Here is a 13,362-nt window from a genome sequence, read left to right on the forward strand (position 1 = left end):
TTGTTGTTGTTGTTTTTAAGTGCTCAGAGCCTGGCCCTGATAACTATTCCCTAAATTTGTCAGGATCTTTTCCCCTTCTGGACTCTTCCTCTGGCACACACACACTTCCTATTTAACATCTCTAAGTTTCTATTTAGTCTCACATCACTAAATCCAACCTTTGCCATGCTGTTGGTTTTCAGCTCCTAGATATAAGCAGCTTATCATTTCACTTTTATTTTGTTTGCCTTAAATAAATATTTTTTCAATATTACATAGCCTAATTCTGCATTTATAAAACAACTCCCACAGGATTCTCAAACACATAGAAAATACTTAGGACTCTGAACTTGGACTCACCCTACTGCCCCAGGATCCTTCATCAGGAATCCCAGTATCTCTTTGGGAAAAGTGAGATGGTTTTTTCACTAATTCATAAGGTGGCCAGCTAATCTAGGTTCAGGGACATGGAGTGGAGAGGGGGATAAGGAAGAAGAGAAGGGTATATAGTGTTTAAACTTCCATTTGGCAATTTTTATTCTATTCCCTCAAATCAAAGCTGGCATTCAGTGCTTTGGAGCATCCCTTCTACCCCTCCTGTCTCAGCCTCTACCTATTGTTCAGGAAAATTAGCACCCATGTTCCAGAACATGTTTAGAATTGTGGGATAGAGAAAGGAGAGAATACTGATAACCTTCCTCTTCTGCAAGAGATAGAAGCATCAGAAGGTAAAAGAAAGAGAGGTTCCAAGACTTTATTTCTCCAGGAAGGGTTATCTACTGAAATTCCAAGACCCATATGTGGAGATTAAACCCAACAATAAATTCTACTCTTCAGGCTTCTCCTGACTTACCTCCACCAGCTTGTTGGCATGCTCACGGAAAACCTGGGCATATTCCTTCACTTCCTTCTCATTCCCACTCTTTGCAGCCTCAATGAGAACTAGCAAAGGGACATTGGTTTCCAAGAAAGAATCAGATATGTGATCCATCACTGCTTTCCGAAGCTGCAGTAAAAACAAAAACAAAACACACACAATTAAGGAATAGAAGAATGGTATATTTATGACTCTATTACTCACTTAGCAATATGGGTTAAATTACTGCCTGAGAATAAAAATTTTTCTAAACTATGCCCAGTTCTCATTATCCCTGGAAATAATGTTTCAACTCTTTTTAATTTTCCCAGTGCATATCATATCAAAGGAAAACAAAGAGAGATGACTGATAAATGCTTCTGAATTAACTTTATTATATGTCAGTTTGAAAGTCACATATATGGTCCGTAGCTTAATACATTATAGGCCCTCTCCTATCAAAGTCTATTTTCCTCCTTCACTGACTCAAATGTCTCCCTTCAGGAAGTTTTGAATCACGATACATCTCAAGGACACAGGACTTGAGAAAAAGGAGAAATCTAGGCATCAACCAGCAAGTACGGAGAGCTTTAGATGAAGAGATGGGCCTTGTCACGCCTAAAACCTCACCTTTTTGCAGTAGCCTGCCCTTTCTACATCCATTGCTGGAATCTGATGGAGGTAGAAACATGAAACCTCTCATAATCTCAAAGTGCTATGATGATATAGTTGCCGTGCTCCAGAAAGAAGTACTTATTCTTCAAGGTAAGTAAAAATAAACATACCCAAATATCTAACAATGCATAATTACACATCATTTCCACATTGTTAAAATGGGAAGCAGGGCAGCTGCATGAAAAAAAAAAAAATGAAATCATACCTGGAAAATCACCTGAAGGCTGCTTTGCTCAAAATTGTCAGGATGTATACAGGGAGAAAACACCCAAATAAATGCAAGAGAAGATGGTAAATAATGTGTATGTTTTCCAAACAAGGATACCTATTCAGGAGTACGCAGGCAAATCTTTTGGGAGGGTGATACACACATATTTATTATTGGTCAGAAGGAAAACTTTGAACAAATCTCAGTTCCTTTTTGTGTTAATTACCATAAGGTATGTATGTGTGTATATATAACTTAGTTTGGTTTACCTCTGAATGGGGCTTGATATTTCACCATAAAAAGAAAAAAATATATGCAAAGTTAACATTAGTCAGCTACTTATTTGGTGGCGTGTGTTAAACTACAGCTCGGGAATAATGTGGGCTTATTGGTGATCTCATATATTCCAGATACACACAAAGTATCAGATACTCAAGTAAGATCTTTATATATGATATCATTTAATCCCCAAAACAACACCATAAAATAGGCCCTATTCTTTTTTTTTTTTAAGATTTTATTTATTTATTTGACAGAGAGAAACACAGCAAGAGAGGGAACACAAGCAGGGGGAGTGGAAAGGGAGAAGCAGACTTCTCACTAAGAAGGGAGCCTGATGTGGGGCTCGATCCCAGGACCCTGGGATCATGATCTGAGCCGAAGGCAGATGCTTAACGACTGAGCCACCCAAGTGCCCCAAATAGGCACTATTCTTATACCAGGTTTTCAAATGAAGAAAATGGGATTAAGAAATACTAAATAACTTGCCTGCAATCATAAGGTAGCAAGTGGCAGCGTCCACAGTAAGAAGGTCTGAAGGGGACAGTGCAGTAAACACTTGAAACTGATCTGCCATGGCTATGTTCCAGGACAGAGTCCCACATGAAGGAGAAACTACTGGGAGTATAATCAAAATTGAACTTGACAGGGACAATAGAGGTAAAAGAAAAAGAAGGCCCAGATGAAGTGGGGGAGATGAGCAGAGAGCCAGGCTATCTCACCAATCAAGCCACCATATTTCTTAACATCACACAAAAATAACAGAAGTGAGAGCTCTGTGAAGCTAGAATAGCTAAGTGCATCAAGCCTCTTTCTAAACTTTCAAGGAGAGTGAGTTCACATAAAAATGAACAACTTAAAATTATCAAGGTCAAAACTCATATAAAGTTATTACAAGAAAAATGAGAAAAAGGAATAGAATACCATCCTTACACATACTGAAAGCATGCCAAAAACATACACCTATAAAACAGATTAAAACTGTAAACTACTATCTCAAATAAATTAAAATACACTAAAAAATGATATGAGATATGAAAAAAGACATAGATTAGAAAAAGAAAATATTATAGAATGAGGTCATGAAACTATTTTTAAAAAGATTTTGTTTACTCATATGAGATTGAGAGAAAGCAAGCATGAGCAGAGGGTTAGTGGAAGGGGGCAGATGGAGAGAGAAGCAGACTCCCCACTGAGCAGGAACCCCCAACCTGGGGCTCGATCCCAGGACCCCTAGATCCTGACCTGAGCCAAAGTGAGATGCTTAACCAACTGAGCCACCCAGGTGCCCCTAGATCATGAAACTTAAGAAAGAATTATAAATAAAAGAAAAATCCTTAAAAAAAAAAAAGGACTAAAGAATAAATAAACACAATAGCAAATGCCTTAAGAGAAGTGGAAAGAGAAAAGAGGGACAACATTTTAAAATCCAAGAGGGGTGCCTGGGTGATGCTGTCATTTAGGCATCAGACTTGGTTTTTGCTCATATCGTGGGCTCGGGTCATGATCTCCAGGTCGTGAGATCCAGCTCCATGTCAGACTCTGCTTGGGTTTCTCTCCAACCCCCCGCCCCTCCCCTGCTCTCTATCTCTCAAATAAATAAATAAATCTTTAAAATAAATAAATAAAATCCAAAAGAAATTTTTTAAAAAGATTTTTAAAAATTTGAGAAAAAGTGACAAATATTGAAGATAGATGAAAAAAATTAATATATGAGTACCAGAGGTCCCTGAAGAAGAAAATCAAAACAAGAAAACAGAACAAATACTAAACATTATAACTCATAAAAACTTTCATATACATATAAACTACATTCTGAAAGGACATATCATGTACCTGAGAGGACCGATGCATATTTTCAAGCAAAATAACTGGATTTTAAAAAATAAACAAGAGAGGAAATTCTTGTGCATTTAGGCAAATAGAACACATGACTTATAAAGGAAAGAAAATTAGATGCTCTTCAGATTTTTCAATAGCAAAGCTTTATGCCAGAAGAAATGAAATACTATAATTTAAGATACTCAAGGAAAGAAAATGTGAGCTAAGAATTTTATAGCCAGCAAAACTGACTTTGAAGAATATAAGGCACAGACAAAATTTGATCAATGTGCAAGAACTCAGAAAATATTGTTCCCATGAGACTTTGTCAGGGAATTTGTTAGAGAAGGAACTTTAACAATCAAAATAACTCAAAAAGTATCAATATGAAACTGACAGTGAGCATTAGATATTTACTTGTTGATAGAACTAAGGATATATGATGGCTGAATGAGAGAGATTATCATACGAAGTAGTTACATGCTCTGGCAATGAAGACATAATATAACACTGCAAAAATGAGAAGAAAAAGGGAAGAGGATATACAAAAATATTTTAACCATTTTATGTAACTTTAATTATAGTGGTAGTATGAATATTATTGTCCCTACACTATTGTGTTCAAAGGTAGAATAAAGCAAATAATTAGTCATGAGAATGTATCTCTTATCTCCTTTGTCCTTGTTAATGAGGAGTATTGGTGTATAAGAAAGAAGATAAAATACAGAAGAGGTTTAGGAAATACCCTCTAATCCTGGATTTGAAGAAGCAATATCAATACGAAGACAAGATTTTAAATTGAACACATACTATTTCCCAGTTCTGTCCAATGAAAAGGCCTAAAAACAATGGCCAGGCCAATAACAATGAACATCTTGAAACACAGTCTTCCACTAAAACAGACCACGGCTTCTTGGAGAAATGGTTAGTACTTTGAGGCTAAAATACACCAAGAGGTCTGAAATATCTTATTATGCCTTTGATAGCGAAGAGCTATCAAAGACTACTAGGATCATGTAAAAATAACTCAGGAGCCTCCCACTTGGCCAAAGACTGGACAATTTGAACTTCACAAAAAATCCAGTGGATTGAAACCCATCAAATATATTTAAATACGTGAGTTTATAGTGACTAAAAAAAGAAAATAAAAAATTAGCTGGTCACCTTTAGACAATGACAAGGAACGAATTCATTTCTCTTGAAAGAATCAAGACTCTATCTCGCCTTTCCTATATAAACTGAAATTCTTTATGAAGAAACTGTTTATAAACTTCCTCCACTTAAATGAAAACAAAATGATAGAATACCACCATTTTGGGGCACCTGGGTGGCTCAGTCGTTAAGCGTCTGCCTTCGGCTCAGGTCATGATCCCAGAGTCCGGGGATCGAGCCCTGCATCGGGCTCCCTGCTCCACGGGAAGCCTGCTTCTCCCTCTCCCACTCCCCCTGCTTGTGTTCCCTCTCTCGCTGTGTCTCTCTCTGTCAAATAAATAAATAAAATCTTAAAAAAAAAAAGAATACCACCATTTTGCAACCTTTAATGAATTAAAAAATCTAGGCAATGAACACCAGACCAGTGGTTGAAAATATTACACACACACAAAAGACAACCAGACATTATGTACCTTCTGATGAAATGGCACAAATCCAACCATAGTGTTGCCAAAGGGATCAAACCTGAAATGGGTAGAGGCTCTGGATCCCCCTGGTGATTTGCAGAAAATACAGAACTGCATCATATGCATCTAATCAGCCAAATGCAAACTGTGGAAAACTTACAGTACAAGCTATCCGGGTTCTTCAACAGATGGATTATAAGCAAAAGAAAGGGATGAGCAGGGATGCAATAGATTAAGAGACTAAAGAGATCTATTCCAAACTATGGGCAAAACTAAATTTTATCATCTGATGATGTACATCAGGGTGATTAAACCACAAAGAAACAGAAGGAAGTCAACACTTTAAAAGTCAGGATAATGGTTACTTTTGGAGGGAGACAGGAGGCATAGAAAGGAGTTTTAAGAAGGTTGGCAGAATTCTATTTCTTGACCTGCATAGTAGTTATGAGTGTTTGGATAATAGTAATTTAATAAACTATATGTTCCTAGTGTGTGGATTCCTATATCTGTGTTCTATTTTATAATAAAAAACTTAAAAAAATAAACAAACATTTCTAACGTACACTCCTCCATGTTCTTTTCCATTTCTATCTGAGTGGAATCCAGATGTGACACCCAAGGTGACCTGGGAAGCCATAACTGAAGAAGATGGACAACCCCCTCTCCAGCAATCAATCTGACTCCTGAATGCATGAAGTGTCCTGGAACTGATCCAGTATTGTTACATGATTAAGAATGCAATTCTACTGTGTTGGAGCCTTTGCACATTTTGAAGTTTATTAGTTGGTCTGCCCTAACTTAACTAGAACACATTGAAACATATTTCCTTTTCTTTTTTTTCCCTTTTCTTCTTTCCTGCCCACTCTGTCTTCTTTCAGGCTGCCTTTCCTTCCTCAGATCCTTCCTACTTAAAGGGTGAACCACAGGCCCGCATAACTGCCAATTCCTGGGAGAAATGCAAACTTCCCACCCCATCCCAGACCTGCATTTCAATCAGAATCTGCATTTTAATAAGATGCGTAGGTGATTCAGTAGCACAATAAAGTTTGAGGAGCCCCGCCTTAGAAGACCTATTGCATCAGTCAAGTTCTCAGTTGCACACATTAGAAACTAATTCTGGCAGATTTAAGCGGAAAGCCTAGTCTGCTAGTTCAAAGAAGGGACAGAATTCAGAAATGTTAGAACACCTTGTGCTTTTGTGACATTAGCTTTTGATTCAAAGTCTTAGGCAAATGCACTTGATTTTTATCTGGGTAAAATATAGACTCAAATCCTGGGTCATGTGCCGACAACACCTAGTTGCAAGGGTAAAGAAAGAAGGTATTGGGGAAAAGTGTTTGTGAAAACAAATATACCAGCCATTTGACTTCTTACACCAAAATTCATATAATGAGGAGTTCCCCAAACACAGGAAAGGAATTCAGAGGCTGACTCAAAAACAAAAGGATGGCCAATAAAGAATAGATCTGGTAGAATAATAATTCAGTTACTCAAGCATAGGCAGAAGGTGGACAAAACAGATATGGGAAATAATTAAAGATGAAGCATTGTTTATAAGGAACAAGATCAGAAACTATGAACTAGGCCAGGAATGGAAAGTATGCTACATTTCCTTTCTATGCCTACACCAGACATGATTAATCAATCACAGCATTCTTTTATGCTGAGCTCAAATACTATTTCATAATTCTCAGCACAGGTAGCTAATACTAAGCCATCCTATTTTTCCTGCAATGTGAAAGCTTTCTTTGCTGAAACTTCCCTGCAAGTTGTCTTTTTTGCATTCCAGTCTTTAGGCAGAATTGTCTGTGTATGTCTGAGCAATCCACTGCCATCCTGACTTTTAGAAATAAAAGTTAACACCCAAGTGTCTAGGCTGGGCTGATGACATTTAACAAATGTCTGACTGTTTAACATCTGTCTTGCCATTTAGACAGATGTTCAGAAAAATCCTGTTAACCATATTAGCTTCTTCCCTAGAATTTTGTAAGCCATACCAACCAAGGTCAAGTTTGGGGTAAGAGGGTGATTTTAAATGGGCTCAAAACTTTGAAACCTTAAATCTTTCCATGGATGTGGCTCCTTCGGGGCTCTTCACAATTACTGACATATTTTACCATATTTTCTCAAGCTTTGGGGTGTAATTGTTATTAAAAATGAAAAATCAAAGCAACAAAATGTCTGGGCCAGGAGCCATCCAGCCTAGGGGGCTTGAGAAAAATTGAGCCTCATTAAGTCAGGCAAATTGTAGCCAGGCTGAAGGTCAATTAAGGTAATCAGTCAGTGCAGTAATCCACAGAAAGCCACTTTACTAAGCTAAGGTGCTATCTGTGCACACCGTCCACTGTTAATGATGGTACTGTTCGTTGTTTGGGTTGGGGTGGGGGCAGATAGGGACAGAGGCATATCTATGATGCTGTGGGAGAGCATTTAGAGAATAATCACTGATTTTGCTTTATTTTGTTTCCTTTATAAGAGAAACAAAAAATTCGTTGGTCATTCTATTCATTATCCTGATGGCACTATCTTCTATGAAGCAAAATCATTTTAATTGGGATACTAGCTTCTTTACTTAATGGAACCAATTACTTCTAAAGGAAAAAAAATAAAAGTTATCAGGCTTCAGGCTTTTCTCTATGGCCCCCTCTCCCATTCCGGCTCTACTGGACTAATTCAAAACATAGCTGTCATCATTAGCGATACCTATGTTCATGGCCCCAACAGCAAACATGTGATGGTTTAGTTTGGCCTGATAAACAGTCCTTGCCCTCTAGATTTTTCCTCTAGGAGTGCTAATAGAGCCAGGATAAAAGTTGGAACATGTCTTGATGGAATAAGAAGCACTGAGGCCAACTTATGTAATTATATTGGATTTGTTATATTAATGACCCCAATTCTTCACTTCTCCTCATATGCATGCCCATTGCCATGTAACTCTGCAATGCCTGCCCTCTCTGGCTCTGGCCTGGGCCATGTGACATGCTTAGGGCCAATAGATGTTGGCCATCATGATGCATACGGGGGGTTTAAAGGCCTATTCACCACAGGGCTTGCTTGGTCTTGTTTGCTGCCATTTCCTTGAGAAGGACATGCCTGGGCTAGATACTTGTCTCCCAAGAAGGAAAACAAAAGTGTTGAACTGAACTGAGTCACCTCAGTCATCCCCGTGAAGGCCATCTTATGTCAGTCAAGAGCAACCGAGCCCAGACACATGATGGCACGACCAAGGTGGCCATCCCAGACTAGTGAGAAACAAATGTTATTATTGTGTGCCACTAAAATGTTAAATGGCACTATTGTGACAATAGATAACTGATAAGATAATATACATGTTTAATTAGAATAAGTTTTCGTGGTCACTTAATCATCTTTTTGGGCAGACATCATCAAAATAGATTTCTGATCAATCAATTAACTAGTTTGGTGTCATTCTAATTTAGTTATTTTACCAAAATCACTGGATTAACAGTAGCCTGCTCCACATGTTCCATTATACAGTCATGGGCCATGCTTAAAAATATCACAGCTGCAATTTCTTATTTGTATAGATTTAACAAATCCCTTAATTCAAAAGTTGCACTTAAGAGAAAAGTCATGGGGACTGAGACAAGGAAGGGTTGGTTGGGGCTCATCCTGAAGAATAGTAGCAGCGCTTGGCTCCTTCTTTTGGTTCCATTTTCTGCCCAGGACGCACAGGACTGTGTCAAAGTCCCCTTCTCCCTCCACAATAGGCAAGGGCAATTGTTTTCATTGGAAGAAGCAGTGAAATGTTGCTTTAGGATCCAAGGCAGTGCTGGGATTATTGTGAATCTTCAGGGGCCTCAAGCCAGCATGTACACAGCTTGCCTTGGTGCTGGTAAAAATGTTAGTGGGACATGGAGCCCACAGTTGCTGAGTGCAGTACAAGGAAGCGAAGGAGAGGTTGGCAGAATGGAGGGTATGTATGGAGAAGGCAGAAATAAACTGTAGCAGTGGGGCGTGGAGGAAAGGTGGTGAGGAGGAGAGCAGTAAAGGATTGGGGGAAACTAATATTTCGTATTTAAAAACTTTATTTATGCTTACTTTGTGCTAGACACTATTCTGAATGTTTAGAATAACTTGTTTATTTCTCTGAAAAGGGCTGGCTACAATTTTATCCATTTTACAGTTGAGGAAATTGAGGCAATAGAATTCAGTCACTTGCCCACATTCACATGGCCAATAAATCAGTGGCAGTGGCAGAATTTGAACCCAGGCTGGCCTCAGAATCCATGCTCTAAATTAATACACACAGTGTGTGTCTACATTGTGTCAGTATTGCATACATTATTAACCAAAAGCAGTGGTATGTATGATGGTGGCGTAAAAAATTGCAGGCCCATATGTGATCCCGCTTCCTGGTTAATGAATGAAGTGCATAAAGAATTCTGGAAGCCTTCCCAAGATAATAAGAGCACAAAGAAGAAAACCACAGTGGAGAGAATCAAAGAACAGACCCAGTGGCAGACAGACACCACGAGAGGGAATCAGTGGTCCCTCCAGAGGCAGATGTGATGTTGAGTCCTAATGAATCCCCACTCCAGGAGCTGAAAGGGACCTGCTGGATACTCACTATGAGACTCTGTGACTTCCTGTGGCTTTAAGAGTCTGTAAAAAAAAAAAAAAAATGGAGGACTCATGGTTCAAGATATATCTATTGCAAAAACATATTGATGGGTTATACTTGCTCTTATGTAGCTATCTTAACAACTTATTGGCCAAAGTGTTTTAAAATGGTAAACTGTGAGATTCTCAACAAAGGCTCAAGCCAAGGGAAGTGAGACTCCTCCCAGAAATGACTGGAATCCACTTTGCATGCTTGGAGATGGTAATCATGGTATGTATGAACATCTATAAGCCAGGTGGCAGCAGAGGTTAGCAGAGATCTGCCTTATTACAGAGAGATCGCTAAATTCTGCACATGAAATTCAGTACTGTAAAAATCTAGCTAGCATTCTAGATTTTATTCTCATTCTTAAGCATTTTCAAAGCAAACCCTGTTCATGCCAAATATATCTACCTATTACATAGTCCATAAGCAAAGGGACACCCAAAATTGGGCACCAGAGCTCTCAGCAGCCAAGACCAGGGGCACCTTGAACCTGGTATTATACAGCAAATGCAGGGACTCATAAATACTGCCTTCATTAGCTCATGGGCCCTGTGATTTGTGTCCCTGATGAACAGGGGCACAGTTTTTGACCCCTCCAGTAAACAGGCAATGTAATTCCTCTGTAAATTGACTATTAGAATGGTTTAAATGCCCTTGCCTACAAGCTGAAAGGCATAGTTAACACTTTTTACATAAGCTAGAAGACCAAAATTTAGCTATCAATCAACCAGGGCAGAAAGGAATGACTTGACAAAATCATTTGTTAAGTCTGACAGGAGTCAAGAACACAAGGCTTTCTTCCAACTGTTTAAATGTATGTGTGACAAGGGAATATTAATTGCATAAGACAAGACATTTAAAGGTATTAGCTCAGCACTACCAGTCTATTTTACCCAATTAAGGCCATTCATCAATGTAAATAACTGCATTTTCCTCAGCAAACCAAAAGGAATGTAGTCAATGGATGGCACCTAATCTGACACTCCACTTCCTTATTTCACAGGAGGGCACAGTGATGAAAGGATAGACACAGTTTAACTCACAAACTTAAAAATAGACTGTCTCAAATGACCAGAAATTGTCTGCCTACAGGGTGGGACATGAGGAGTGTATGATGTATATTGAGACACCTTCAAATAGATACTGCAAAGTGTTTTGCACAAAGTCTAAAAACCCACAACCATTTGATGAATATGAAACAGTTCCCTGAAAAAGACAGAACAAGAAAAAATGGCTCTCCCCAGCCAACTAGAATCATAGAAGCTTAAACTTAGATGAGACTTTGAAGATGGCACTTCCAACTTTAATCTCCAATGAGAGGATATCTCTGTGATTCTTTTAATGGACAGATGTTAATTTTTTTTTCAGCTTTATTGAGGTACAACTGACAAATACAATTGTAAGATATTTAAAGTATACAACATGGTGATTTGATATACATATACACTGTTAAAGGACTCTCTCCCATCCAGTTTATTAACACACCCATTACAGTGCACACTTTCTTTCTTTTTTTTTTTTTTTTTGGTGAGAACACTTAAATTCTACTCTCTTAGCAAATATCAATTTTACAATACAGTGTTATCAACTGTAGTCATGTTTTACGTTAGATCCTCAGACCTCATTCATCTTATAGTGAAAGTTTGCACCCTTTGACCAATCCTCCCCTATATCCCCTAACCCCTTAGTCCCTTGCAACCACTTTTCTATTTTGCTTTTATGAGTTTCTTTTTTTTTTAAGATTCCACACATAATTGATAACATGAAGTATTTGTCTTTCTCTGTTCAGCTTATTTCACTTAGTGTAGTGCCCACAAGGCCCATTCATGTCACAAATGGCAGGATTTCCTTTTTTCTCATGTCTGAATTGTATTTCATTATATATATATATTTACCAATTCATCTGTTGATAAACCCTTAGGTTGTTTCCACATTTTGGTTACTATGTATAATGTTACAATGAACACGGGAGTGCAGATATCTCTTCGATATCCTGCTTTCATTTCCTTTGGATATACAGTTGACCCATGAACAAAGTGGGGGTTAGGGGTGCCAACACTCCACACAGTCAAAAATCCACATATAACTTATCAATGGAATATTACACAGCCATAAAAAAGAATGAAATCTTGCCATTTGCAATGACATGAATGGGGCTAGAGGGTATCATGCTAAGCGAAATAAGTCAGTCAGAGAAAGATAAATACCATATGATTTCACTCATATGTGGAATTTAAGAAACAAAACAAACAAGCAGAGGTTAAGAGAGAGAAAGAGAAAGGCAAAGAAAGAAAGAGACCCTTTACTATAGAGAACAAACTGCTGGTTACCAGAAGGGAGGGGGTGGGGGGGATGAGTGAAATAGGTGATGGGGATTAAGGAGGGCACTTATCTATCGTGATGAGCACAGGGTGATGTATGGAAGTGTTGAATCACTATATTGTACACCTGAAATGAATATAACACTGTATGTTAACTAACTGGAATTAAAACAAAACCTTAAAAAAAAAAATCTATGTATAACTTTGACTCCCCCAAAACTTAATCACTAATAACCTACTATTAACTGGAAGCCTTACTGATAATACAAACAGTTGATTAACACATATTTTGTATGTCATATGCATTATATTCTGTATTTCACAATGAAGTAAGCTAGAAAAAAGAAAATGTTATTAAGAAAATCATAAGGATGATGGGGCGCCTGGGTGGCTCAGTTGTTGCGTGTCTGCCTTCAACTCAGGTCATGATCCCAGGGTCCTGGGATCGAGCCCCGCGTCGGGCTCCCTGCTCCACGGGAAGCCTGCTTCTCCCTCTCCCACTCCCCCTGCTTGTGTTCCCTCTCTCGCTGTGTCTCTCTGTCAAATAAATAAAATCTTTAAAAAAAAAAAAGAAAATCATAAAGATGATAAAATACATTTACAGTGTATTTGGTACTATACTGTATTATTAAAAAAAATTCACATATAAGTGTACCTGTGCAGTTCAAACCCATGTTGGTCAAGAGTCAACTATGTCCAGAAGTGAAATTGCTGGATCAAATGGCAATTCTGTCTTTAATTTTCTGAGGAAACTCCATACTGTTTTCCAAAGTGGGCACACTAATTTTATATTCCCACCAACAGTGTACAAGTGTTCCCTTTTCTCCATATATTCACCAACATTTGCTATCTCTTATCTTATTGGTGATAGCCATTCTAACAAGTGTGAGGTAGTATCTTATTGTGGTTTTCATTTGCATTTCCCTGGTGATTAGTGGTGTTGAGCACTTTTTCATGTACTTGTTGGTCATTTG

General features: G+C 38.2%; 1 protein-coding gene across 9 annotated transcripts in view; it reads right to left on the reverse strand.

The window, feature by feature from the left end:
• The window catches only part of CTNNA2 (catenin alpha 2), a 1,086,060-nt gene that overhangs the window by 233,597 nt on the left and 839,101 nt on the right, over positions 1–13,362 (reverse strand). For all 9 annotated transcript variants that reach the window (XM_027622203.2, XM_027622199.2, XM_027622200.2 and 6 more), the window contains one exon: positions 833–985. In XM_027622203.2, the coding sequence (XP_027478004.1) occupies positions 833–985 (153 nt within the window). The remainder of the gene's footprint in view (positions 1–832; positions 986–13,362) is intronic.

Source organism: Zalophus californianus, chromosome 8 (genome assembly GCF_009762305.2).
Source record: "Zalophus californianus isolate mZalCal1 chromosome 8, mZalCal1.pri.v2, whole genome shotgun sequence".
In the NCBI taxonomy this organism is placed as follows: Eukaryota; Metazoa; Chordata; class Mammalia; order Carnivora; family Otariidae; genus Zalophus; species Zalophus californianus.